This window comes from Cuculus canorus, chromosome 2 (genome assembly GCF_017976375.1).
Source record: "Cuculus canorus isolate bCucCan1 chromosome 2, bCucCan1.pri, whole genome shotgun sequence".
Classification (NCBI taxonomy): domain Eukaryota; kingdom Metazoa; phylum Chordata; class Aves; order Cuculiformes; family Cuculidae; genus Cuculus; species Cuculus canorus.
The window spans coordinates 136,066,968-136,093,762 of NC_071402.1; the positions used below are offsets into that span (position 1 = coordinate 136,066,968).

Consider the following 26,795-nt stretch of genomic DNA (forward strand, 5'->3'; position numbering starts at 1 on the left):
TTCAAAAGGGCTGCAGGTTTGCTGAACAGCATAATTAAATAAAAGAATGCTGTCATCGTTCAAAAGTGAACATCATCAGCTATGCTTAGCCCTGTGTGTTTGTAGTTTCCATCCTCACCATTTAACAGAGACAGCTATGCAATGTTTAATTAAACTTAGCATTACTTCTAACTTAGATCAGAAACAACAGGTAAGTGTAATTAATATAGGAAATAATTAATTTGATAGGCAATTAATTTTTACAACTGTGCTACTCAGAACAGGTCTGCTCTTGGAAACAAATTTCTAAATGGAGACCTTTACAGTCCCAAGCACCAGGATGCAAGACAGAATGAGCTCACAAATCTGATGAAAGCTGGACTTTACTTAACAGTGCAGAAGGTGGCTTAGTTTAAAAGCTGTAACCTACTAATCTGACATCAAGGATGATATTCAACTTATCTAACTTTAATAATCTAAGGGACAGGCAGCGAGTCTAAGTTTGTCACCTGGGATTCTTTAATAGTTGAGGTAGAGAGACTTGCAAAGTCATCCCACCTTAGAGTCATATCTTAGAATGGGATAACTCAGCCCTGGCTATGCTCCGAGTAACTTAGGGATGACTGGCCCACAAAGATGAATCGCACCGCAAACACTTGCTTGACATTGAACTGTAGCTCTGAGTGCACGCACAAATCACAGTACACATAGTTCAGCACCCAAATTAGAAGCACTACGTCAAGCCAGTGATCTCTTAGTAACTTCCAGGTTGCTGCGTAACAATTTGCAAGACAACAGAAGCATGACTATTCATTTTCTTGACACCGAAAAGAATAGCCTTCTAAAAGCTCATGTGGAAGGGAAAGTGCTCTTCCTTGACATAGCAGGAATGGGTTCATGTAAATCGGGCTGATCTGCAGCGGGACTAGCTGTGCTGATATGACACTGTAACACGACACTACGGTGGTACAGTTCAAGTAGTACAATCTCATGAATGGGGACAAAGATGAATATAAAGGCACTGCATACAGATATAATTATTCCTGGGAAGTATGATTAATATTTATGCTAGCATAATTATCCACATCTTGAGGTTTTTACTAGCATTACTATGCTGACTTTAAAAATAAAGGTAACAACAAAAGCATTACACTAACGGAACTTTTAAGCTAAATCTACTCCTCATTTATTAACCCTCAATGTCAGAAAGCATTTTAGTTCCTTTTCTGACTGGAAATGGACTTACGATGCCTAATTTTAGTGTGCTAAACTAAGAGGTGGAATTGCATATGCACACTGCCATCATCAGACATACATTGTACAAATAAAGAGTAGGCTCATTTCTTTACACACAGGCTTGAAACATTCGCTTAAGGGTTTTGCTGCGTCTGGACCAAAACAAACACTATGTAAGCCTAAAACAGTTGATGGCCACTGTGAGTGATGAATTGAATATTCGATAGGGTCGGACCAGCATCTATTTGAAACTCAAACAGTACTTTAACATTAGCTGTTTACAGTCTCTGCCCTTTCCCCTTCAAAATGGCAAGTATGAAGGTTTCCCTAAAGACAGAGAAGTGCATATACTCACGCCTCCCAGCACGCTCTGCAGAAGTCATGTCCACAAGGCATATCCACCGGGTCTTCAAACACAGAAATATTACACATACAAATGTCACACTGCAGATGAAAAAAATACTTCTGATTAAGAAATATCCTAAAACCTTTCATGTTGTTAGCAGGATTGGTATGTTGGAAAATCTCAGCAAGAATTTAGAGAAGTTTTTGCAGAGGAAACCATCTAACTGTAACCAGAAGAAAAGTTGCTTATGCTACAGAAATATGAATACGAAAGATGAGGTATCTCTGTTTCTACATCCCCCTATCCAAACAGCACATTTTGGGGTGCATTCCGTCATGTCCTTTGGCTCAGTAAGTGCTTTACCCTGCTGAATGCTGGGACCTCAGAGTTAGAGTTGTAGGGATAAACGGGACCTGAAATTTTCATCAGCTTCATAGGCAGCCAGAAATGAAGCTTGGAGATGACAGAGGCTAAAGGAAATGTTTAGGATCTCACACAATCAGGTCCAAATCAAAACAGAGCAATTTGGCTGTGCAACAGCAACAATTATTTAAAGTAATCATCTACATAAACACTATTTTTTAAAAATATTTTGAGGCTTTTGATCAAAATAAAGAATAAGTTAAGCTATAAATATTCCAGCAGGAGACACCACTGCTGAATTTTATACAACTAAGTTCTACAGGAGAAACCTAAATATTGAGACCATTACTCCGAAAATATTTAAAGCACGGGATGAAATTACTCATTGCTTGTGGTTAAGTGTGAAAATAAATACTCACATTTTTCAAAGAGTACAAATGGATTTTTCTTTCAATTGGAACAAAGATTGCATGAAAATTTACTCTAACACTCAATACACTAGATATTATACACACATGATTTTTAAAAAGTTAGCCCATCATATGCCACCTTTTAAAAGCACTTCTGTTACGGCCAAAGCAAAATCAAACCAAAAGAGTTGGCCTTTAAAGTGCAAAACTTGATGAAGTAATTTATTATTGTTTCAGTCGTTTCAGATTGTATTGCCAAAATTAAATATTTTAGAAGTTGACAATGCATCAAAAATGTTCATTATTAAATTGTTAGGAGTTACATAACTTTAAAATAAGGAATTTCATGAAGGCCTGTGTTCAAAATATCAAGTATGGAACATATACTGGATCAGTTTTAATTCTAAGATAGGACGTGTAATGCTAAATCTGAGAAGGAGTTTTACAGCTTGTGGTTTTATTTTATCTACTCCTTTTATTTTTCATTTTCATGCCAAAATAAAACAGTTTAGAAGAAGATGTATTATTTCATAAAGAACATTTTGAAAACATTATTTTGATAGCTCTTTATACCATTTAAATGTGAACAGGAATACTAAACATATAGCTCTGGATGTGGATTTAGATACACTCCATCTAAAACGGCCATCATTAGCTAAACCTGCATTCCTGCCTTATGGACCTTCAATGACAAATAAAACATACAATGTAAAGTTGAAGACATGTAACCTCTCATTACACATTTTAATTAGGAAATATTCCTGGACAATACTGAACTACTAATGTAACTGAATGTAGGATAACATTATTCCTTCTATATAACTTCTTTTTCAGCATTATAAAATTAAAGAAAGAAAAGATTTCTATGCAGGAATGCAAAATCTTAACTTTAATATGAGATCAGGGGATGATCCATTTGCAAGACTGCATATAATATTCTAGAAAAATGCTTAGGTCATGGAGCAAAAGTTTTATAATGCTGCAGCTGCAGATTATTAAAAAAGAACTCTGTCTTCCAAAAGAACCACACTGATTTTAATGAAAGGCGCTTTCATATTTCAAATTTGCAATAGCCTTGTAAACTGCTTGAAGCAGCCCACACATAGTAAAAGTAATTATACGCTTACAGTACACCAATGGGCTGACATTTCAAAATGCAGACAAAGAGAATTTTGTTTTCCAAAGAAAAAATTTTCAAAAGGCAGGGTTCACGGCACTGAGCACTTTCAGGGAAATGGATACAATGAAATCCAACATCTTGATAAGTATGAGATGAGAAGAGAAGCTCAAAAGAGCCAAATGCACCGATGCGGTTGTAGCTGGCTGAAATGCTATTTTGTGAGTGACAGCCAAGGTGAAAACAGAGTGCCTTCTAACAGTCAGATGCTCAATTGTGTGGTTATACAGAATCTTAAAAAAGTTAAACTCTCTGTTCACCACTTTTGGAAAGAGAAACACTTTACACTTATTTTCAGAATCACTTATTTTCAGCTCTCCTGTCCACGTAGGTGCACCATGTTCACAAAAAAGCTCTTTGCCCCACATCCATTTCTAAACCTACCACAGCTGTCTCAATGTCTCCTGGTGAGGGGCTGATTTCATCAGGGGAAGTTACAGAAGAGCGAGTAGTGCGTGGAGTTCGTGGAGAAGGGAGCGTATCCCATGCATTGTATCCACTTGGAGGGGGAGTTGGCATCTGAACCCCTGAACGTTGGCAGCAGTTCTCCGGATTAGACATCCATGCTTCAAGTAACTTCTCTCTGTCCCAGTCTTTAATAAACAGACAGATGCAGCATATTATGCAGCTGGCAATGTTTAAAATACATTTTGTAACTGCACTCTCAAAAGAATGTATAAACACTAAGCTAAAAAATTCAGAAATAAATTAATGTGATAAAGTGCAAGTGAATGGAACTTTAGACACCGAATTTTAGAGAACACATTCCAAGATAATATGTAATGCAATGTACGAATGTAAACATCTGCACTGCAAGCATCTCCTTTCAGAAATGAGAACTGCAGTGACTTGCAGTCAGATCAAATACATAACAGCCCTTACCTCACAGAATTTTCAATACTTTCACTTTCTATGAAAAACACAACTATTTACTATTGATTCACTTTTACTGATTGTTATTGTTGCCTATTTACAAACAGAAAAAGAACTAGTGAAACAAATTTTATTCTGTATGAAGACCTTAAAATTAACTCAAATCTTTCTTAATCATTGTTTCTTATTAGTCTTATTCCGAAGACTAATACTAAAGATATCTTAAGAATAGTGATTTTTTTCCCATTAAAAATACTTAAAATTTCTCATTTAACCTATCAAATTCCTGTCTTGATTTGAATCTAAAGCCATTGACATTATGCACAGATCGGATGAATGAGAATTTCAGAAGGAAAGAGAAATTTCTTATTTTTAAAAAATTTAAAATGGATATTTAAAATAAGTATTTTACGTTTGCTTTTTTTTTTTTTTAATTTTTTTTTCTTTTAACATTAGGTAGTCCCACTGGAAACTTAACGTTATTAATCAAAAGATCAGCGTTGTTTCTACTGAACTTTAAAGTTTATAAGAAAAAGACAAATAGCATTCCTATATTGTATTAATGCTGGAAAAAAGGTACATATTCAAAGCACTGAACTTGGTGAAAATATTGCCTCTGCCAAATAACAATTGCTATCGTACTAAAATCTGCTCCTTCCTAACAGGCAAAAGAGTCTTTTAACTGGAGATGATTGCTCAGGTGTTTACTTATCTAAGCTAAAACATATCATGGGTTAGTTGAATTTCATTTATTTAAAGACATGGATCCTAAACATATTTACACTTCAAAAAAGATAAATGTTACTAGCATTTTTCAAATTACCCTGAGCTTATAGTCTTTCAGAGGTGAGTTAACTGACGCTAAGACAAAAAAAATGCTGAAAGTTTTCTTGAGCTCCTTTGTTTGTAGTGTATCTTTAAAATTACCCAGGATTAAGATATGCCACTAAATGGCTTTCACTGTGCTTTCTTTACTAATTTATGAGTTTTAGTAAAATCTGACATAGTTTGTTGAACTGCCTTTTTTTACCCTGAAATCAACTGCTGTCTCATGGACAGAAGAGAAAGAACAATGTTGAAAAAAATCCTTGGAGAAAAACTCTAAAGTTATTTATTGTCATGATTGCCATAACAACATTTTTTATCTTGATCTAACTCTACATAATTCTGTCTCATAATTACAAAAAAAACCAAACCAAAACCCACTCTACTCTTAACCCTCCTGGCCTGTGTCAACGAATTGATGTAGTTGTTTGATAAAAGAAAGCAAAGTTTGATGGATTAAATATTACATGTCTGTAAACTGTTAAAAAGTCTTACATAACAATGGTCTTTCCAAGAATTTAAAACACGCTTTTCATAAATAATATATGAATTAAGTTAAGATTTCACATTATTCTTTTATGGATTTCAAGGTTAAATGTGAAAACATTACAGTTTGGCATTTGCTGTTTCCTAATTGTCTAAACCTTTCCGAAAGGCTCAGTTATCCCTTTTACCAGTCTGAACCAATTCTACGTCTTCACTTCATGTAAAATAAATTATGTTTGAATAATTTTCAGTGTGTGACTACAGCTGCAGGCAAACCAGTTAACTTTCTCATGACTTGCAAATTGCCTGTGCTTCTTTCTCTGCACTGGCCAATTGCATCAAGCTACCGCAACATCACTAAGGCAACATCAGAAGAACGACCTTTGCAACACAGACCGATTTCTTCTCCCCTTTCAACTCCTGCTCTCTAGATGCTGGCAGACATTTCTCCACAGTTTATATCAACCTCACTGCTTTTGGACTTAATATGACTGTACTGTGATTTGAATAGTTCTGTTACCATTTTTTTCTTCAAAATATCTGCACAGGGTACAGAATCTGCCTACCCATTCAGTCAAATTTTTAGAAACAAAAGTGTTCTGAGAATCCAAAATAGCATTCAAATAGTGCACGTATTATAAATACATTATAAGAATTAAGCAAATAATCAGCGTTAAAAAAACATATATACAAAGACTGTGCCTTAAATACCATCAGATACACAAGTTATGTTGACTTAATTCACTATTAAAAGGAACAGAAATACCCACTACTGAAAATAAAGTAAAACAGATGAGTTTTAGGTACCATACCTTCTCACGAAAGTCTGGAAAATGTCGTGGGTTTAAAACAATGTTTCCCTATTTTACTCTTGCCATTTTGCTTTCACAAGGATCCCACAGAAATAACAGGTTATGGAAGCTTAATCCAGCAATGAACATGCAAACCATGAACTGCCTAAGCAGTTCCAGTGGCATACAGTAACAATACAGATGCTTCAGTAAGCATAAGTTTTGAATACTGAATCAAAGCCTAAAGCTTCCACAGCGTTTGAGACAGATACTTTTGCTTGGACTGAACACACTGAGTCCAGTATACTCCCATTCTGGCAACCCCAGTTTAAATTACATGACAAGAGCATAGGCTGATTTCAGTAAAATTAAACTAGTTACAGATATACACATAGAAAACTATACCCTGTATGAAAAGAGTAACTATAAAAATCCTCCAAAGGACATACACTCGTAAGATCTCAACCCCAAGGCAACTTCTAACCATTTATTACAATGGTCAGACTGTTCTGATTGTAACAAAACAATAAAAAAATCCTAAAAAAAATTGATGTACTTCTATCCACAAATATGTAGCGGCAGAAAACAAATGGTCTGACAAAAAAAAGGTACAACGACTTTGACTTTTTGACATATAAAACCGTGGAAGTTCCACTTCCATGTCTCTCACGAAAACAAGAAGGCTCTGTTTTTCCACACTGCGTAAGTTAATGTCTTCCATTATAATTCCTAGCTTGGATCACTTTCCTACCAGCCTCCTTGTCTGCCTCAATGCTTTTTGACATACTGCAGCCGCATTTCTTTCTGCTTCTGGTATTTGATTAACTGTTATTTCTCTTTTACTTGGAAATAACAAGTAAGCATATAGCTGCAATTCTGACTATGCCGAAGACAGTTTCTTTAGTCTTTAAGTTTTTGGATTACCATGTGCCCGAAGTAGAGCTTCTGCCGTAAACAGTGGGGCTTGGAGCATGTCAGCAGATTCCACAATCAGCATATCTTTAAGCCTTCGCAGGTCCTGAAGTCTTAGCCCCTCATATGGCTTTGAGAAGAAGAAGAAAGACAATTTACATCTAGTAGTATTTTCCAGTTAGTCTCCAATTTCATATTAAAATGAAAACACTCAGAGCACTGTTACTGATCATCATCTCAACTGTGTGGTAATATATGACAAAATCTATTCATTGTGCAGACCAACGATGATGCAAAGCTATATGGAAACACTGTCATTTTTCAATATTTATAGTAGGATCTTTGTACATTTCAAAATATAAGTCAGTATCTTTAGAGTTCTCCATTATAGTTGGAGGCCACCTTCAAATGACGAACTAGCCTAACATTTTCACATAATCTAGCTGAAATTTGAAGTGATTAAACCTCAAATACTGTGGCATGGGTATGAAAATACGTGACTGGATTTGAACTAAAGATTTCAGGGGAGAGCAAAAGAAAGGGCAGGTTAACATATCGCATATAGATCCTCTGATCTAACTAACTTTGTACATGACTTGAGACCCACTGAATTGATCTGGAAGAGGGTACGTTGAGACATTGGGTTGTAAGAAGGGATATGCTTGTGAACAGAATGAGGTACAGGGCTTTTAAGGCAATATCCACCCTTGCAGAACTGGAGCAATCAACCATGGCTAGGATAGATGAGACCTGCAGTTAGAGGTTCACAGAAACACAGAATGGTTGAGATTGGAAGGAACCTGCGGATGTCACCTGGTCCAAGCCCTCTTGCTCAAGCAGGGCCACCTACAGCCAGCTTCCCAGGACCATGTCCAGATGGCTTTTGAATATTCCAAGATTAGGGATTCATCATACATGAAGATGTCAAAACTCTCTTTGAGAAAGAGTGGCCAACTCTGATAGCCCTACACAGTCAAAGCATCATCCAGATGCCTTCCTCGTCTGGAGCTCCATCCCCTTATTACAGAATAAAATAAAGGTCAAATTAGAAAGACAGAAAGGCAATAGTTTTAGCATTCTGGACTAGTTCCAACCAAGATACTAGAGATGCATACAGACTGCTTCTTAAAACTAAGAAAGGAAGAACCTGACAGCAAATAGTCTATTGTTAGTGTTGCAAAGTGAAAATGCCCAAAAGATGGAGAGAAAGAGAAACAAGGGGTGGGATATACACAGTGAATGGATACAAAGGGTGTGTAAAAAAAAAATTATTCTTACATGTACTGGTTTTATTTATATAAAGGACAGCTAACAAAAAGATAGACATAAAACCGGTACATGCTCAGGACTAATTAGGAACCTGGCCACCAAATGGCAACTGTCTTCACCAATTTGGAGAAGAAAGGACACAGAGCAGCAGTGATAACAGAGAGCCACAGTTAAGACCATGCAACGTTATTTTACTGTCTTTAGTTTGATTTTATGTAAAGCATAGTCCAGGACGCTCCAGTACCAGATAATATGCACACACATGTAGGCACACATACATACACAGACATGAAAAAAAAACAGTTCTGTCCTTGGAAGCTTGCAATCTAAGTAAAAGTCTACTGTGCGCATAACTCTTTGAGGATAACAAGCAGAAGGCATAAGAGATGTGGAGAAATGGATACCCTGGGCCTCTAAATAATTTTCTTCTTTTGAGATACCTACTCTAAAAACATAACATGTTTCCTACGTTCTAGATATCATACTAAAATTTATAAAATGCATCTAAAAACATAACTGACTCCCACAAGGATGTCTTCTGTAATTTAGTCAGTAATATAAAAGCAGAAACTTTGTGATTGGCAAGGATAATATGGTGCCATGACTGGGTTTTTGTCCTTTTTGAGAAAGCGAGAAAAGCAGAAGAGAAATGGACAAGTATCCTGACCTTTATCTTGATTGCCCAAGTTCAGGAAGTTGCTGTATGCCCTTCCATTGCTGATCATGCATGACTCAGTAAAGGACAACCTGAATATTAACGGCTTGCACTGAAATAAATCTGGACCACTTGATTCATAGCACGCTGAAATGTGACTGACCTATTTAATTTCTTACAAAAGAGATCATTTATAAGAACATATCAGAGAGACAGGCATACAAACAGCTGGGTCCCTGGATGATTGTAATTTCAGGAACATACTAAAAAGATGGAAGCAAAGAGTAAGTTGTCTTGACTGAATCTGAATGGCATTTTGAACTGCAATTGTAAAGCACAACAGTACTCACTTCCTGAAGACCAGACATATCATAAAAAGGAATGTCTTTTCTGTTAAACCTGCTATGTACACACAAATTTTAGGACCTAGTCCTTTATCCTGCAGATATGCTCAAAATTATATTTAACTGATTGGTTCCAGGTCAATCACCAGCAATCACCTCCCTTGAGTAAGAGACTACTGCATTATCTCAGCAGGACCACTCCACACAACCTAGCAGGGATACTGGGATCCTGCAGTTTTTAAGAATTTTATCTTTTTAAGAAATGAGGGAAATATTTCTTAAGAATGTGTTTGAAACTTTAAACATTTGTTTCACAAAATAATTTATAAAACCACAGAAGAAACTCAAAGAAAGGAACTTTTAGGCTGGGTCCCTTGCTTCAAGAAGGATGTTGAGGCTCCAGAGTGTGTCCAGAGAAAAGCAACGAAGCTGGTGGAGGAGCAGATGAGGGAATTGGGGTTGTTTAGCCTGGAGAAGAGAAGGCTGAGGGGAGACCTTATTATTCTCTACAACTACCTGAAAGGAGGTTGTAGAGAGCAGGGTGCTGGTCTCTTCTCCCAAGTGACAGGACAAGGGGGAATGGCCTCAAGCTGTGCCAGGGGAGGTTCAGGCTGGACATCAGGAAAAACTTTTTCGCAGAAAGGGTCATTGGGCATTGGCAGAGGCTGCCCAGGGAGGTGGTTGAGTCACCTTCCCTGGAGGCATTTAGAAGGCGGCTAGGTGCTCAGGGACATGGTTTAGTGGTTGATAGGAATGGTTGGACTTGATGATCCTAGAGGTCTTTTCCAAACTAGTGATTCTATGATTCTAAGTAGTTTAATCGGGAAAGTGAAGGCTTTCTACAATGAGAACTCCTAAAAAAATGTTCATGTATACAAGACATAGTCTTGTAGAGACTTGCAAAGACATAACCTTTAGTTATAAGGATTTATATCCTTTATGTAACGTCCAAGAGGTTTGGTTTTAACTACTTCAAGGATTAATGACTTAGCTGTGCACCACCACATACTGCAAAGGATTTTGATTACAGCTCAAGATGCTCAGGGACCTCCTTTAATACTCATTTGTGGAGGAGCTCTTTATTGATATTTGCTGTGAAATTGTTCAATATTAGCATCATTTAACTATATAATGATTTGGGAACATACTATTTGAAATACTACTTTAATGCACCGGTAATTCCTACTACAGATTTCAGTCCTTTTTTTATTCTCAAAACTCCTTCTTTTAAACTATTTTCTTCTCAATTTTTTACTACTAATATTTAAACATCATAAATTTTGTAACTGTTTTTTTCCTGAATGTACTTTCAATATGTAGGCTGATTATTTTAACAGTTCATTTCAAACTATTATTATTTTCTTCACTTTTAAAGTACCATTAAAACACACAAGGGCAAAGTAACTCTTTGCTACAGCGATGACTGCATAATTAAATAGCATCAAATATACTTCATGTAAATATCCTCCTTTATGGGTGGATGGAGTTCTATAGTTAATGGAGTCATATATTTAAAAAAAATAAAAATTATCTATGCTCCATTTAACTCATTCAAATACAAGTGTATACACTATATGTATATCTATGCTTATATATCTCAACTACCTGTAGTCTTTTCTCTACTTTCACTTAATAAACCATTATCTATCTGTAGAGATAAAGTATGTTTTAATCAGTTTAGAGAACTCTTTGTATTTATTATATTTGCATTATACATATTTTTATATGACATCAATTCTGAAACTGAATAAAACCATTCCAATTACTATACACTCAATAAATCTGTGATCCATTCACTAGCAGCACATTTCTGCAGTATTCAGTGGCACATGTAAAATGAACTAATTATATACTTTGTTATTGCACAAAATATTTCTCTGAGTCTGACTGAGAGCCAAAACTGTTCTGGACGACCTGCTCATTCCCAGGTGTTTCTTACGTAAGTGTAAAACACTGCATGATGTGATTGAAATGAAGGGGCCTGTTATCTTCCAGGGATACAACACCAAAACAAATATGCTCCCATGCTAGAATAAAGAGCAAATTGAAAGACTGTGCAAATAAAACAACCAAAATCTGTAAAAACAGTTTAAAAAATAATTAGTTACAGTCATATTATTTATTACAACTTAATTAGATTTAAAAGATCGATATAAACTTAAGATTTTTCTGTAAAAGAGATACTTTGTTGATAAACAGTCTCCAAAAAAGTAAGAGAAAATAATCACTACAAAGAAGGCAACCTGAAATATTCTTCTGGCTTGTTTTCTAACAACCTTTCCACTGCTGAGGCATCATAGGTGGGTATTCTTTCCCTACAAGTAACTATGCCGCTAAGAGAGTCATACTTTATACTCTGTTCTTAAAATAGTTGGCATTTCCATTTTACATAGGGAAAAGCAGGTTATTTGTGTGTTGGTACACGGCCTTCCCTCCAAACTGCATTTTGTTGAAATGCACTTAGCAATAATCATGTTTGTGTTTATATTAGGGCCCGTTTGTTACCCTTCTTTAACAGCATTCTCACTAAAAATGTTTGAGGTGTACTGAAAAAAAGCAAAAAAGAAGTGTTGCTTTAAAAATATTCTTCAGGGAACACTAGTAGAATGAGATTTTAAAAGGCTAGGTAAACGTATGACAGAGATGGATTTTATTCAGAAACCCTTGTGAAAAGAGTAAATTGAACTGACTGAAGATGAACAGCTCTTTGCAGTCGGGTTCTCAAACTTGAAATGTAGGTCTACTCAGCAACCTGTACATCTTAACAGCTTGAAAGCCTCTATAATCAAAGAAAGGTAAGTGCAAGCTATTTTTTCCACTATGATGGGCGCTGCAATTCTGAACGTGAGGACTCACATAACTCCTTGGTAATATTTCAACGTGAAGAACAACATGAACTGGTTCTCAATACCAGAAACAAAGCTTTGTTACTACTCTGAGTATACACGCTTAATTCAATGACACTGAACAGAGCACTACAAAAATCTTTTGCTCTGTATGAGAAAGAGGATTATTTTCTGCTGTACACATGGCAGGTCTGGAAGGGGAGATATTGCACACAATAATTCCAGATACTACTGCACATATCATAAATACTGGAATTAAGACCATTTGGCTGTTTTACCTGGAATAGTTTTTAGATGTGTTATCTCTTCCTCTAACCTTCATTCCAGAGATGCAATGACTTTGAAAATGCATTTCTTGGCGCTTCAAAGTTTCTTAATTCTTTATGAATTTTTTTTTGGTGTGTTTTGGAAGGATATTAAAGGGCATTACTGAACAATTACAACCCAAATACTGTGTTAAACAAGCATTTTGCATTTGCTTCCCTCAGTGCTTAATATTTTTGAAAAATGAAATTGTGAAAACAAAAGCAGAGGACCACCTTTGAGGGCCAATTCTGCTGAAGGATATATGTTCTGGGGAAAGCTTTTGGATCACTTCTCACGTGACATTAAGATAACAGCTGGATGCATCACCATAGCCAGTGCTAAGCGCAACTTTCACTGCCCAGCCCAGACATTTGTCCACAGACCTGGAGAATGAAGACATGTAGTTATTTGGACTGCAGTCCAGTGCTAGTCTTTCTAAGGCTTTTTTTTCCCAACCCATTTTGGCTGCCCTGAAGGTTAAGACTAGAAGATTAACTTCCCCTGGCTACACCTCTTGGCATCTCGTTAACATGATTACCTTTTACTCCAGTCCTTTCTAACTATCAAGTCTTTAATCTCATCTTGCTCCAAGCATCTACATCAAACAGTTATGGGACACTATTTTCTCCTGCCAAAAATCCCGTTCAAGCGGTTCTTGATTTGCTACACCTATATTTCTAAGTTCACTCTTCTCCTAGCTGTGCTGGTGCATATGCCAGCAAACACATGGTATAAATATAATGATAAAAAATATTCGGGTTAAATAAAACAGTTGCATATTAATGCTCTTTAAAACCTTTTATTCTTTTAAGACAAATCATTGCTGTGATGCAGTTGACAGCACAACCATCCAAATAGTTCTACTTGTATAACCAAAGGAGTGGCAAAGTGTAATAGTGGCAGGCAACTGCTGCAGTCTTTTAAAGTGGTTTGGTCAACGAAGAAAATAAAACGTCAAACTATAGTCTTACAACAATCTGGGTGGCTCTGTATGGGAATATTCAGATAAACTATACTGTGTTAATTACATTTGTTATTTCAAAGTACAATTCAAGTATATTAAACCCCATCTTAAAAGAATTTAATTAAGATTGTTTATGTTTGAATTTATTCAAGAAAATTAGCCAGAAAATGAATTGAACAGTACAAAGACTTTCTTACTTTCAAATAAAACTGACCGTGCATGGCATTTTTCAAATAAAGTGACCATTTGCTGGGGAGGGACTTTTTACAAGGTCATGTAGTGATAGGACAAGGGGAAATGGCTTTAAATTGGAAGGGTGGAGATTTAGATTAGACATTAGGAAAAAATTCTTCATGATGAAGGTGGTGAGGTACTGGAATAGGCTGATCAGGGAAGCTGGGGATGCACCTCCCCTCCCCCGGAGGTGTTCAAGGCCAGGTTGGATGGTGCCCCTGAGCCTGATCTCGTGGGAGGTGTTCCTGCCCATGGCAGAGGGGTTGGAACTGGATGATCTTTAAGGTCCCTTCGAACCCAAACCATTCTATGGCATTTTTCAGGCAAACAGTAAAAATGATATAAGCCTACTCATACCTAAACGTGAATTACTTTTCTTTTAAATGCCATTAGGTCATAAGCTAGTAAAGGCAAGGCCATGATGCTTTTGAAGGGAGCAGCCACAAAGAACTCTACTGTCCTTCAATTTACGCAGAAATACTTTACTGAATCATATAATTTACTTATATATTAACTATGTATTCTTATTTAGATTTTTAGTTACTTAAAATCTGATAATTGATGGGGGAGGGAGTTTTTATGCAGAATCTCTGGTCAAGCTGTCCTTCACAAATCACAGTCTTCTGGAAGGTACACCATTATTGAAGCAGATTTGTGTCAGTGAATTGTCTCTCTCTCTTTCAAAAATTGACTTTAAAATAACAACATCTGTTATTACCTGTTTTTCATACAAATTCTGGTATGCAGTAGCTTCAGGCATCGTGTTATAAAATAAGAAAGAAAACGCACTGTTTTGAAATCCTGCACTACTCAGTTGTTTTTTTGGTGACATTCAACCCAGTGTCAGTCTAGGAAGACCCACCAGAACACTCTATCCCACAGATTTTCTCCATTTCAGAATTTATCATTTTCAGACAGACAAGCACCTTAAGAAATAAAAATATGTAAAAAAATGTTTGGTTTAGAGCAACTGTTTCCCAGCTTACTGGTCTCACTGCATTTCAAGCCTCACAGCCTGCAACACTTTCAAGCCAGTCCACATAATTAAGTAAATGAATAAAACTTCTCTTCAGTTTTGACAACAGTTTTGTTACATTCTCCGATCTTAACTTCAAAGATACAAGGAACACTGTCAATATCAAATGGTTTACAAATACAGAGTAAAAAGCACCGCACCTACTGAAAAACTTCTGAGTTTCATCACAATGTAATTGCTACAAATATAAATGTGTACAACATCCCAAATTTAAAGTATCCTCTGACCTCTTTTTTGTCTAAAGCAGCATATTCAGCTTCAATGCTTTCAGCTTCAGGATCACGTGAAAATACCATTCGAGATTCCAGATTAAGAGCCAGCTCTTTATGATGTTGTTTCTCTGCACAGTCACACGGGGTATCTTTATTTTCATTTTCTGCAAACAAATCTCCGCCATGTTTTACCAGAAGCTGAAAAGTAAAACAGCAGAGTAAATAGTTATTAATTACCAACTCTAATAATACCCTGAAGACAAGTCAGCTGAGAAAAGAATAATAAAAAAAGAAAAAGGAAAATAGAAAGAAGAAACAAATATCATAGCAATGTTCTTTGGCAAACAAAGATTCTCTGTTTTCATTACATAAATTACTGCTTGATTTCATACAGAATTATATCTATACCCACCTTACATCTATGGAACCAGAAACTGTCAGAAATGCGTTACAAGGTAATGCTGTACAACATGTCTCTGTTAGGTCTGAAACACTAAAATTCTGCTCTACTGATATGGATAGTGCTCCATAGAAAATGAGGGGCTTGAGGTCTTCAAGTACCTGGCAAGATGAAGCTAGATGCTTTAAGTATTCTTTATATATCGGTGTAACTCCATCATTCTTCCCTGCACCAGTACACTGCTAGTGACAGAAGATGGGAGAGTAAGTTGGAAGTAAGTAAGAGGGAGTAAGAGGGAAGATGGGGCACCAATTCACAGACAGCATATAATACTCCTGGTGGCAATATCTTATTTTTAAGGACATGAGAAAAGCGAAATGAAAGAATTCTAATTCTAATAATTCTAATATGGCCTACTACTGTGCCTTTTCAGCAACCTTGTCCCATGCCAGTAACCACTCAGAAACGGAGTCTCTAGCTAATAAACACTTATTTTTGCTGCTCTCATTACCTTACAAACTGATTTAAGAAAGGACAACAAATGCCACAGATTTTAAAGGCGAACAGTGGACCAGCCTACAGTTACCTTGTTCTACCTAGACTTTGTAACATTGGTAAAACTTTGTTAACCGAAGCGTCACATCCAGTCACTACATTTTAAACTCCAACAAAAATTTAACTGAGGCAACTAAGACACCAACAGAGGAAGAAAAGCGATAAACACAATTGAAAGAACACTCCATAGACCTACGAAGCTCAAAACCTAGTACACACGATGAGGATTACATTACTAATTTAAAAAAAACATGAAAATGCCATTTAATGTGCCAAATATAACAGGACAGAGTGGAATATAGCTGCATAAAATCAAATCTATTCAGCATGAAAGTTAAGGTTTTTTTCTGTTCAGTATTTTGAGATAAGCACTTTCACTTTGTCCAAACTATCTTTAGCAATGGGTTCCACACAGCTGTTCTGCTCAAAAGAGAAATTTAACACGTGAATGGAGTTGGACCAAGATTGAACATTTGATTACCAGCTCTGAAGAAATCAACTAGTAGGTGGTTCATCCACAAGGTATTATGCTTGTTTTTTTCCTTTCCTTGTGTAGGTGTCGTGGGGACAGGAGAAGATACAAGAGAAGAAAAGAAGATACAGAAGAAGATGCAAAGCTATGGAAAAAGAAGGAGACTAAAGAGGAATGCTGCTCTGAAGTGAAAGTAACCACCACAAAACCAGGCAGGCAGTGAAGAAGAAAAGCAATAGGTGCTCCTGAGGTTCTAAGTAACCTTCAGTTTACTGGAGAGAGGGAAGACAACTTGAGGATTAGGCAACTCAGGTTTTCATCTCGTTTTGTTAAGAATTTTAATCCTCAAATACTTCCAGGAATAAAGGGATCGTTGTTGAATTCCTCACTAAGCTCTGTTTTGGGCTTTTCATAATGTAATATCCCTGTTCATAATCCTGTTTCCTGCTGGAGGAGTTCGACAGACTACAGACTATACTGGAGGACTCAAAATACCTCAGATACTATTGAAGGATCCAAGGCCCTCTATCCTATTGTAGGACACATAACAGAGTTTGAACCTGGGGGTATACTCTATTATGTTTTTAATTTTTTTTTTTTTTTTTTTTAACCATGCCTAGTTAGACTAAATATCTGTATCCAAACTGTGGCAAAGAGCAATCCATGTGGATCAAACTGTAAATTCTTCTTCAATGACAAACTGAAAGCAAATTAGAGTCAGAAATTGTTTACTCAATTGGACAGTATGTATTGTCATAATACAACACAGTTTATGTAATTAAATGGGGAACTAGCAGTCTAGCGGCTGGATTAATCTAATGAATCATATTACAGCCAGTGAGAAATAGAATGATAATTTATGAAGAAACACAAACCTTGAAATTCCATGGTAAGTTTAAAACCAATTGATTTTACAGTCTGCAGTTAAAAGCTGAAGCCCAGATCCAGAACCACAATCTACTCTGCCACAACTATAATTCTTTTTGACATTATAGTCTGCCTGAATCTTCTGTTGTGAGCCCATTTGCGTCATGCTCTTGAAATCGAAACTTTTGAACAACTGTGTTTACCTCTAATACAACTGTAGAGCCACATTTGGGGCCATGAAGGCAGAATGACTGGGGCAGAAGACTGCTTCCTCAAATCCCTTGTAAATCTGAAGTTTAAGTTACCTGAGGATCTTAAATACACTTATATAGAGAGAAGATTAAGAAATAAGAGTTTCTGTGGATAATGTAATTGTTCCTTCTTTTTGCAGTATATATTGATATGGGTCCAACAGTAAGCACTTTACAAATCAGTGTAATAGACATAATATTTCAATAATGTGAATAAGTGAGCTTGTAAATACCAGAAATTCAAATATGTTGGGAATTGGTTACCAGACTTTCTGTTTACTATTCCTCTACCAGAAGGGAACATTCTCACATCAAACCATTTTATAGGAGTGTTTTTCAACAACTTTGCTCAAAAAAGTCATTAAATGCTAAATCCCAATACATGTCATTTTCTGATGTGACATGCACATTTGTCCTCTAATGTACAATAATGTTTAAAAGCAAATGGATCTTCCTGGAGAAGGCTACATACAACAACTGTGACTGAAAATCCCTGTAGCCAGAATTTATCAGTCAGCTGGATTAAACAAATGACATTAAAAAAGAGAGCAAGAGAAGAGGGCACAGTCCTTTGCAATTAATATTTTTGTTTATCAAATCTAAAAAGAATTAATAGTTAACAAACAAGATAAAAGCAGCATTAACACAGACCTAGGTCATCACTTGATATTTGTACACAAATCAATAACAGCAAAAGAGGCGCTACATCAATCATATAACCACACAAATAAAGAAAGATTAATTCTAGTTGACAGGAAGAGCCAGGCAATACCTGTGTGTAATTCAGTTACCAAGTACATTATTAGCTGAGTCTGAGTCTAATTCAACTAGTAAAGACTGCTTAGTGAGTCGTCTCCCTGATGAAACTCAGTAAGCATGTAAATAATTTCTAGGGACGTGTTAAAGACAAACAGCGTCAAACAGGGAGCTTGCTGAGCTGTAACAACACAGGGCAGAGAGGAAAGGAAGTACAGGGGCAAGATTTAGGCTGTGATAAAGGGGGTTAAATATCAGAATCTAATAGCAGCATTCTCTTAATTCCTCTCTGTACTAAGCAAGGGATCAGAGAGACAAACTCAAGTGAACATTATTTAGTGATAGGACACATGGCAATAGTTCAAAGCTGTGCCAGGGGACGTTTAGACAGGACATTAGGAAGCATTTCTTTACTGAGAGGGTAAATGTTGGTAATTCAAAATGTTACCATCAAAGAACCACTTGATATTAATACCCAAAATGTTCTTAAATTCATTATTCTTGCAGAATCAGAAAGAAGACAAACAAACCACTGCCTAATTTCAGAAAGTGGTACTAAGTAAAAGCATGGAAAAAATCCTAGAAATATTGGAAGAATTTGAAGGCAGAACAACAGGCCAGAATCATATCAGTAATAAAAACCAGAAGTTGTCTCCAGGTGAAGAATATGTAAAGAAGAAAATCTGGCAAAGGCAAATGTAAAATCACAATAAAGAAGGCTCTGAATGTTTTTTGAACAGCATGCGGAGTGCATAACAACTCCAAATAAATCATTTTAAAACATCACACAGTAAATCTGTCAATGAGTTTGTAAGGTCAGTCACTGGACAAAGTGCAAAACCAATCTCAAACAACATAAAGCAGAAAAATGACATGAATTGTTGGAATCAAGATTCTCAAAAGAAAGTCTGTTTCAAATTGAAGTATCAGCAGAAGAGATTCTAGAACAACTAATAAACCAAATACTAAGATACCAGATGGTACTCATTCATGAACTCAAACACGAAACTTCTGAATTATTTATTATAAATTGCAACTTATTGATTAAATCTGTCATGGTACAAGGTTAGAAGGTGAGAGACGCAACATCACTATTAAAAATAGCTCCAGGAAAAATCAGGGAAGTACAGGGAGAGCACTAGTTTTTACTGCAGTGAGAAGTCACCAGTGAAGTTCCACAAGTGCCAGGTCCTGACTGTTTAAGATATGCAGAAGTTGTCCAGAAAAGCAGGTGAATAATGAGGTGAATAAAGAGTGTAGTCTCAATAAATGTGATGTTATACACAGAAGAAAAATAACCAAAATTTTGCATGCAAATGCATAACTGAATTCATCATTACTATTCAAAATACAAATCTTGATTTTATAATAGACTTCTGAAAATGTTAGGTGTTTGTTCTCGTGTTCTTTAAATTAAATTATCAGCACAATTAAATACTAGTCCTCATTATTTGATACAGGTTAAAAATGAATTTCATGGGAGACCTCCAAAGTCATTATGACTTCCCAATTACTCATTACTACTCACTACTTTTACAAACATTAAAGTTATTTTAAATGTGTAGAAAGCTAATTACATTTAAGTATGATTGCACAGATGCACGGCATGCTTTAAAAAGGCTGGGCACTGCAAATGAAAGACATGAAACCTATTCTTGAAACATGAACAACATTCCCCAGTATCAGCTACAGACCTCTAATTTTCTCAGAGGCAGTTATTTCACTTCTTTTTTCACATGTAGCTATGCTTATGCCTATCTTTAAAATTTTTTTCTCCAGCGTTACAGACTTGTAATTATTTCCAGTTTTTAAAAGCCTACATGAGTCTCCTTTGTGCTGAGAAAGTTATATCATGAAGGGAGTATATATGTAATCCATTTTTTTTCATTGTTCTCTATGTACAGTTATTGAGTTACAGTTATATACAGTTCTCTATATACAGTGTACATTTTGGGCTTCTTGCCTTTGTAATTTTTCCAATTAATGGAAACCAGGATTATAAAAGTTAATTTAGTATACTACATCAGATCTTTTTATCTGTGAATCAGCTTTGTGAAATTGTTCATGCCATTTACTAATAGCAGTGTATTGATGTGACTATATATGAACTTTTACCTCAACACAGGTTTTCATCCCTGAGGCAGCAGCATAGTGCAAAGGTGTATTTTTTTTGTTATCAACAGCATCAATGGCTGCTCGTTCATACTGTCCTTCATCCAGCTTTGCTCCCTTCCACTTCAGGATCATTTGCAGGCAATCTGCTCTTCTGCAGTCGTCTTCTGAGGGTCGTGTCAGGCGAGGATGAAGAGCTCCTTCTGAGATCATGATCTGAGGTCCCATACACAGTAAGTGCATAGATGTCTCATTGTGCACATTCCTTTTATTCGGGTTACCATCTCTAACAAAAAGGAAAGTTCTGCATAAAATGAAAGAAAACAGAAGAAAAACAATTAGCACACAATTACATTCATTTCCTTGAAGTAAGAAGGGCCTATTATGACAGCTTGCTTCTCTTCTTGCCAAGATTTTCACTAGTCAGAGTGATAAACATTCCTAATGGATAAATATTACTGAACAGCTTTCCATTTCTCTTAGGAGTGAATAGCTAAGATCTGGATGAATTATTGAAATATCATAAAGTACCATTTACAACTACTCAGTGTGTGACAAATTCTAGTTGGCAAAGTTTATTCTACAATTCTGTGTTGTGCTGCAATAAATGTTATTAAGTAACAAGACTGATGAAATGGATACGTTCTTTTTTCTACTCTGTGTCCTGAATAGTAAAACATTAGGTAGTTTGCAAACAGATAACGCTAGAGCAATTTCTTATAAATTCATTCTCCTTTCCTGTATCTTCAGCCAAAAGTCAGGGCAGCACTTATTACTCCTTGAAAATATATGAAATACTTTTCCTGCTAGCATTGCATGCATTCAGGAAAGAGTCTTGTTTTCACTCTAGAATACATGGAAATGCAACACAATGCAAACTCTCACCTATACAGACAACAATGGCTGGCGAGAATTAAAGTCTTCTCTTGAATGTTTTAGAGGCAGTTAAAAGTGGACAATAAACTATACTGACAACAAGGATCAGCTTAGGAATGGAAGGGACACAACAGACTGAATTCTGGAATCACAAATCTGATTCCTGACAGTTCCAGAGACAAAGCAGCTCTCTGCTGCATCCTGCCAGCAAGGAATTACAGAAGTCAGAATTCAGTTCTGAAATGTAAGAACCGAGTCATATCATATAAGCCAAATGAAGCCAAATTTGCCCTAGGCTTTTGAGGTACACTAAGAGAATAGGTTTTTTTCTTAAGGGAGAGTGAAAGGTAGGAAATGGCAGGGAAGAAAGACTGTCTCTTTGTAGGACTGGGATCAGAGAGGCAGCAATGGTGAAAGAATTCTTTCTGTAGGTGGGAAGGACAGTTCCCAGAGATGTAATACCAGGCTAGATGAGAAGCATGGCACACTCATTCAAGAAGTCACTGCAGAAACACTTGCACTGTTCTCATAAGAGCCCACACACAAAACCAGCAGAAGTCACTGCTCATCCAGGCTGTTCCCTGACTCCCAACAGTTTGCAGGTACGATAAAAAGTTGTTTTAGAATCCTCTTGAAGTCAACACAGGGGATCAGCTGCCACCCTCCCTGCCCTCACCCCAAGTCCAATTAAACTCAGTTCCAATCACTTTTAATTTAAACAGGGAGCTGAGCCATTTGACGGCAGGCATTGCATAAATACAACAGCAGACCATATTGCTCTGAACAGAGGAGAGCAAGAGAACTTGGTAACCAAACTGACAAATGGAAATGTTATTTACCTCAGTTATACTGTGGTTACAAGTCTAAATGTCACCTCCCCTTTCCCTTGTCCCTGAATATATCCCACTAGGTGCTACAGGGTAGGCCTTTCTCTTGGGAGTTCTCCCATGCTTTGTTCAGGACAAAGAATAATCCCTTTAGTAATGGAAATTCCTGTTTGTAAATCATTGAAAACAGACTGGACAAGTATTTCAGTAGAAAAATCTGGGCACAGTACATCTGATCTTGCAGTAGAAGGACGTCTTGATGAAAGCCATTCAGTCAGCTGGATTTCTGTCCTTTCTTCCATTTGAAAATCTCTGAACAGTTTGAGTTCAAAAAGAAACATTACTATTTTTTAAGCTAAAGCAGAAATAATTTTCTAACTTCTCAGCTAAGCCTCGTCTAATTAACTTCATTTTCAGGAAGTTAACCGCATTTTTTCAGACAGTGTCTGTCTCTGGAAATGATAACACTTAAAATTCATAATTATCACTAAAGTAATCGGGCATTTGTATGCAGAAAGGCCATAAGTTATATTTATTTCTATGGATATCAAGGTTACTTTTGAGTTGGTGGAATGCTGCAAGTCAAAAGAAGCAAAAAAGGGTCACACCTGCAGGGAGGGGGTGGACTGAAGATCCAAAACTGACCAACAGATTATTCCATTCCATATATCTCATACTCAGCATAAACTGAGGGATTTTGAGAGTTATGCTTTCTTCCTCCATGGCTGGGTTTAACAGGGACCTCATCTGTCCTTTTGCCTCTGATCCCAGACCCATGCATTCCCGAATCCAGTTGCCACATTCTGCTGAATACAGCCATGGACCTTTCCCCATGCCTGCTCTGCACCATCAATGGTGATGTAGTCAATGGAGGGCATGAAGGCATATATATAATATGTAGAATATATATAGTGTATATATATAAAAAATATATAATAATATATATTTGTATATATTTTATTATTTTCTTATTAATATTATTTTCCTTATTATCATCATTGTTTCATTAAAGCTGTTTCAGGTCTAGGTCCCAACCCACAAGTGTGTCTCTCATTTCTCTTTCCCCCTTCCCTGGATGGCGCTGATTGGGAGCACAGCTGCAAGCATTTAGCTGCTGAGCAGGCCTGGAGCAGGCTGAACTGACAACTGTTCTTTTAAGTGGGAACAGAGTATAAGATTCAGAGGAAAAAAAAAACCAAAACAACAGAACAGGGCAACAGAACTCTATGTTGCCCTATTTTGGCAAAAAAATGTTCCTTAGAGAAATCTCTCTCATTCCACGATAGCTGACATGATAGATGCATTTGTTAGCAAATATGAATATGCCAAACTTGAGATTAAAGATGTTGTCAAAAAAGTGCCAGCACATTTTGTTTGCTTGTTACTTATGTTTTCAGAGGAAAGGGATTTAGCAACACAGGCAAAATGCTTCACAGCCAATTAAATGAAATGGTAAGACTAACCAGCATCAAGCACTACCCAAAATACATATGCTTGTTTGAATTAGCTTTATATAGTATGAAACTAGCGACAGAAAGAAAGGAGGGGAATCAAGGTGGGAAAGAACAGAAAAACAGGATGGGAAGCAGAGGGAGGAGAAAGCAAGGAAGGGAGGAAGGAGAAAAAGGTAACTCAATGAAGGATAAGGACATGAATTCTACAGAGGCACTTATATGAGAATGCTAAATACGAGGTTTTGCAAGTACTGCAAAACCTGGATACAGAAAATACAAGGCTAAATCTAAGTCACCTTAGTCTCTATGAGATGTAACTTTGGATACTCAACTACAATCTGAGTTTCTCCACTTTTGCAATAAAATCTGCTTTATGATAAACCAGTATGTTTTCTTCTGTTAAACTCATTCCACAATTTCTTTTCATACATTTTTACTTTATGAGAAAACTGTAGTGTAAACAGAAAAACGCAAAGTTGTTCATTTTTCAGTTCAGAGTCCTTAAGTCAAGATTAAATAAAATACATCTTTTTAACTGTATTATTTCTCCTCCCCCTAACTGTGATATTTACTATCCATATGCCTCTTAATGTTCCATCCCCAAAGTCTTGCATCTTCCTTAAAAGAAAAAAAAAAAAATAGAGATCGGAACACTGGGAAGAAAGACTGTAAAAGACTTCCTTTTTCAGTAGTTTCTAAAACTAGGTAACACAGATGTTCAAGTCAGTAGGCTTAGCTAATTTTACCTGAAGTTTGTAACACAAAGTCTGCAAAGGTAGCAGATATCCATTACCTTGAAATTAGCTGTGGAATGAGTAGAGAAGAAAGTGTGTTAAAGAAGGGGCCAGATTCATTCTACAATCACTACAGTGGACTGTGGTAGAAGTGGTAAAAGTACCATTTCCTGCGCAGAAGCATTCAGCAGGGATCCCTGAGGGCACACAACTGATGAAATATTGAGATTAAAGGCTTCAGCTGGCACAAAGGCAAAGCACCAAACTCATGATATGAAGCTTACAGGAACAATTCAGTATTGCAAAGAGGGTGGATTTTGTCTTTCACACCAAGTGCCTGAACTCTTTTTCAAAGTTTGCACTTAGACTATGCAACGTGCTAAAGGGCTGCATTAATTAGACCTGCATATTTTGAATGTGAGGAGAGTCCTTTGGATATTAGTTAACAATATCTTTTCCTCTTATTCTGAGTTGCTTTATGTTTAAGGTACCAATCCCTGCACCTTCTCTAATTAAAAGTAAAATGCTACTTTAAAATTCAGAGTAGAACTGCCTGCGGTTTCCACGTTACACTGAACCAGGGTTTGAGTTTTTTTAATTGCGAGAAGACCTGCATTTTCTCCTCCCAAACTAGATGAAGTTTCTCTGGTATCTTTAGCTACCTAATTATAACCTTCTAGGCTTGATAACATTACAATGTACTTTTCTATTTTCAATATTTAGCTCCTTTTCATCACTGGAATTCCATGCTGTTGTATTTAAAAGCCCAATTCACTCCTGAATCAGCTTACAATGCAACTGATTTCAGGACAACATAACGTTTTTGTGATAATCCATAAAAGCCATAAATCAGATACTTTTTCTGATAAAACAGTACTTCACACACAAATAAAATTATTCATAAACTCTGCTAACTCTGCAAGGTTAACTGAATCATATAAATTAAAGAGACCATTCTGCCCATATTCATCTCCCTTTATTTTTTAATAAAGCTTAGTATATTCTTCTGAACTGCTCTCCCAAAATTCTCTTTAATAATCCCAAGCAACGGGGATTTCACCCCTATTTGACTACTGGAATCTATTAGTTTCCTATCACTAATATTTAAGTAGTTTTACAGAAGCACCCTCGTAGAAGAGTGAACTGTTGAATGGACACAAACGCTCTCTCACAGCTAGAGGTAGATACTTCTACCTTAACAGTTATGAAATGGTTCTGCCCTAGGCCAAAACTCCGTGCATAAAAGCAGAAACTGAAGGCTGCCAAATCAGTACCACTTTTTAAACCCAAAATCTGTTTTTAAAGTGTTAAACAATAGTTAAAAAGGTTTAAAGGTAGCTTTACTAGTAAGCAACTACTAGTATAAATTTTTTTCCACCAGAAAACTAAGCTCTTGGGTAAAAAATCCAACAAAACTCTGGTTTTATGAAGTTATGTATATCCTAATCTAAAATGGCAAGTGCTTATGTTCCGCCTGCTTGCAGGTTCTCCATTCTTAAACAAATAGAAAGGTACTTTTATTAACCAAACAATGAAAAGCTCTAGGATGGATTTGAATATTTTAACGCGTCATTGCACTGTTTTACTATCTCTTCATAACAGAAAGAATATCCCTACTCAAAAAGTCCATCTGCAACATAGATTTTCAAATCCTGTAACAAAAAGTATCAACAAATTTCCTTTTTTTTCAAATGATAAATACAAAAAACCTCCCTAGAAGGCTACTCCCTCGCCAAAGCTCAACAGTTGCCCTTTTGCCAGTTATCTGCTAAAAAATTGTCCAACTGTCCCCAAGTATGTCGAAAACTTCAGTAAGAACCATATGAAAATTTTTGAGAACAATTTTGTGGCATTTTGTAAAAAACATGATTGGACTTGGGGAAAAATTAGTTTTAATTACTTGTTCTTGCTTGTCACTCAACTTCTGCGCCTGATAAATGGGTGTGACGACCATCAGAGCAGCCAAAGGCAACCAGTACCTCACTCTGGACACATAAATGGGCTTCAAAGTACCACAGTATGTATTCCCCCTTTTTCGCTTCTTAATCTCTTCCAAAAGTCAAAGGATCAGCTCTTCAGTCTAAGCGGAGGTGAAGCCAATGCTGAAAAGCCCACCTGAACCCACAACTTGAAAGTTCAAAGATGACTAATGTCCAAAAGGGGTTAAAGTAATACTTTTTACATCATGAATTCATTATTCAAGGGGGTTCCATTTCTACCAGTGCTA

At 36.4% G+C, this 26,795-nt stretch overlaps 1 protein-coding gene across 5 annotated transcripts in view; it reads right to left on the reverse strand.

The window, feature by feature from the left end:
* Nucleotides 1-26,795, reverse strand: part of ANKIB1 (ankyrin repeat and IBR domain containing 1) — an 88,646-nt gene that overhangs the window by 20,941 nt on the left and 40,910 nt on the right. For all 5 annotated transcript variants that reach the window (XM_054060431.1, XM_054060428.1, XM_054060429.1 and 2 more), the window contains 5 exons: nucleotides 20,681-20,981; nucleotides 15,280-15,462; nucleotides 7,411-7,528; nucleotides 3,896-4,104; nucleotides 1,571-1,659 (listed from right to left, as the gene is read on the reverse strand). In XM_054060431.1, coding sequence (XP_053916406.1) covers nucleotides 1,571-1,659; nucleotides 3,896-4,104; nucleotides 7,411-7,528; nucleotides 15,280-15,462; nucleotides 20,681-20,981 — 900 coding nt within the window. The remainder of the gene's footprint in view (nucleotides 1-1,570; nucleotides 1,660-3,895; nucleotides 4,105-7,410; nucleotides 7,529-15,279; nucleotides 15,463-20,680; nucleotides 20,982-26,795) is intronic.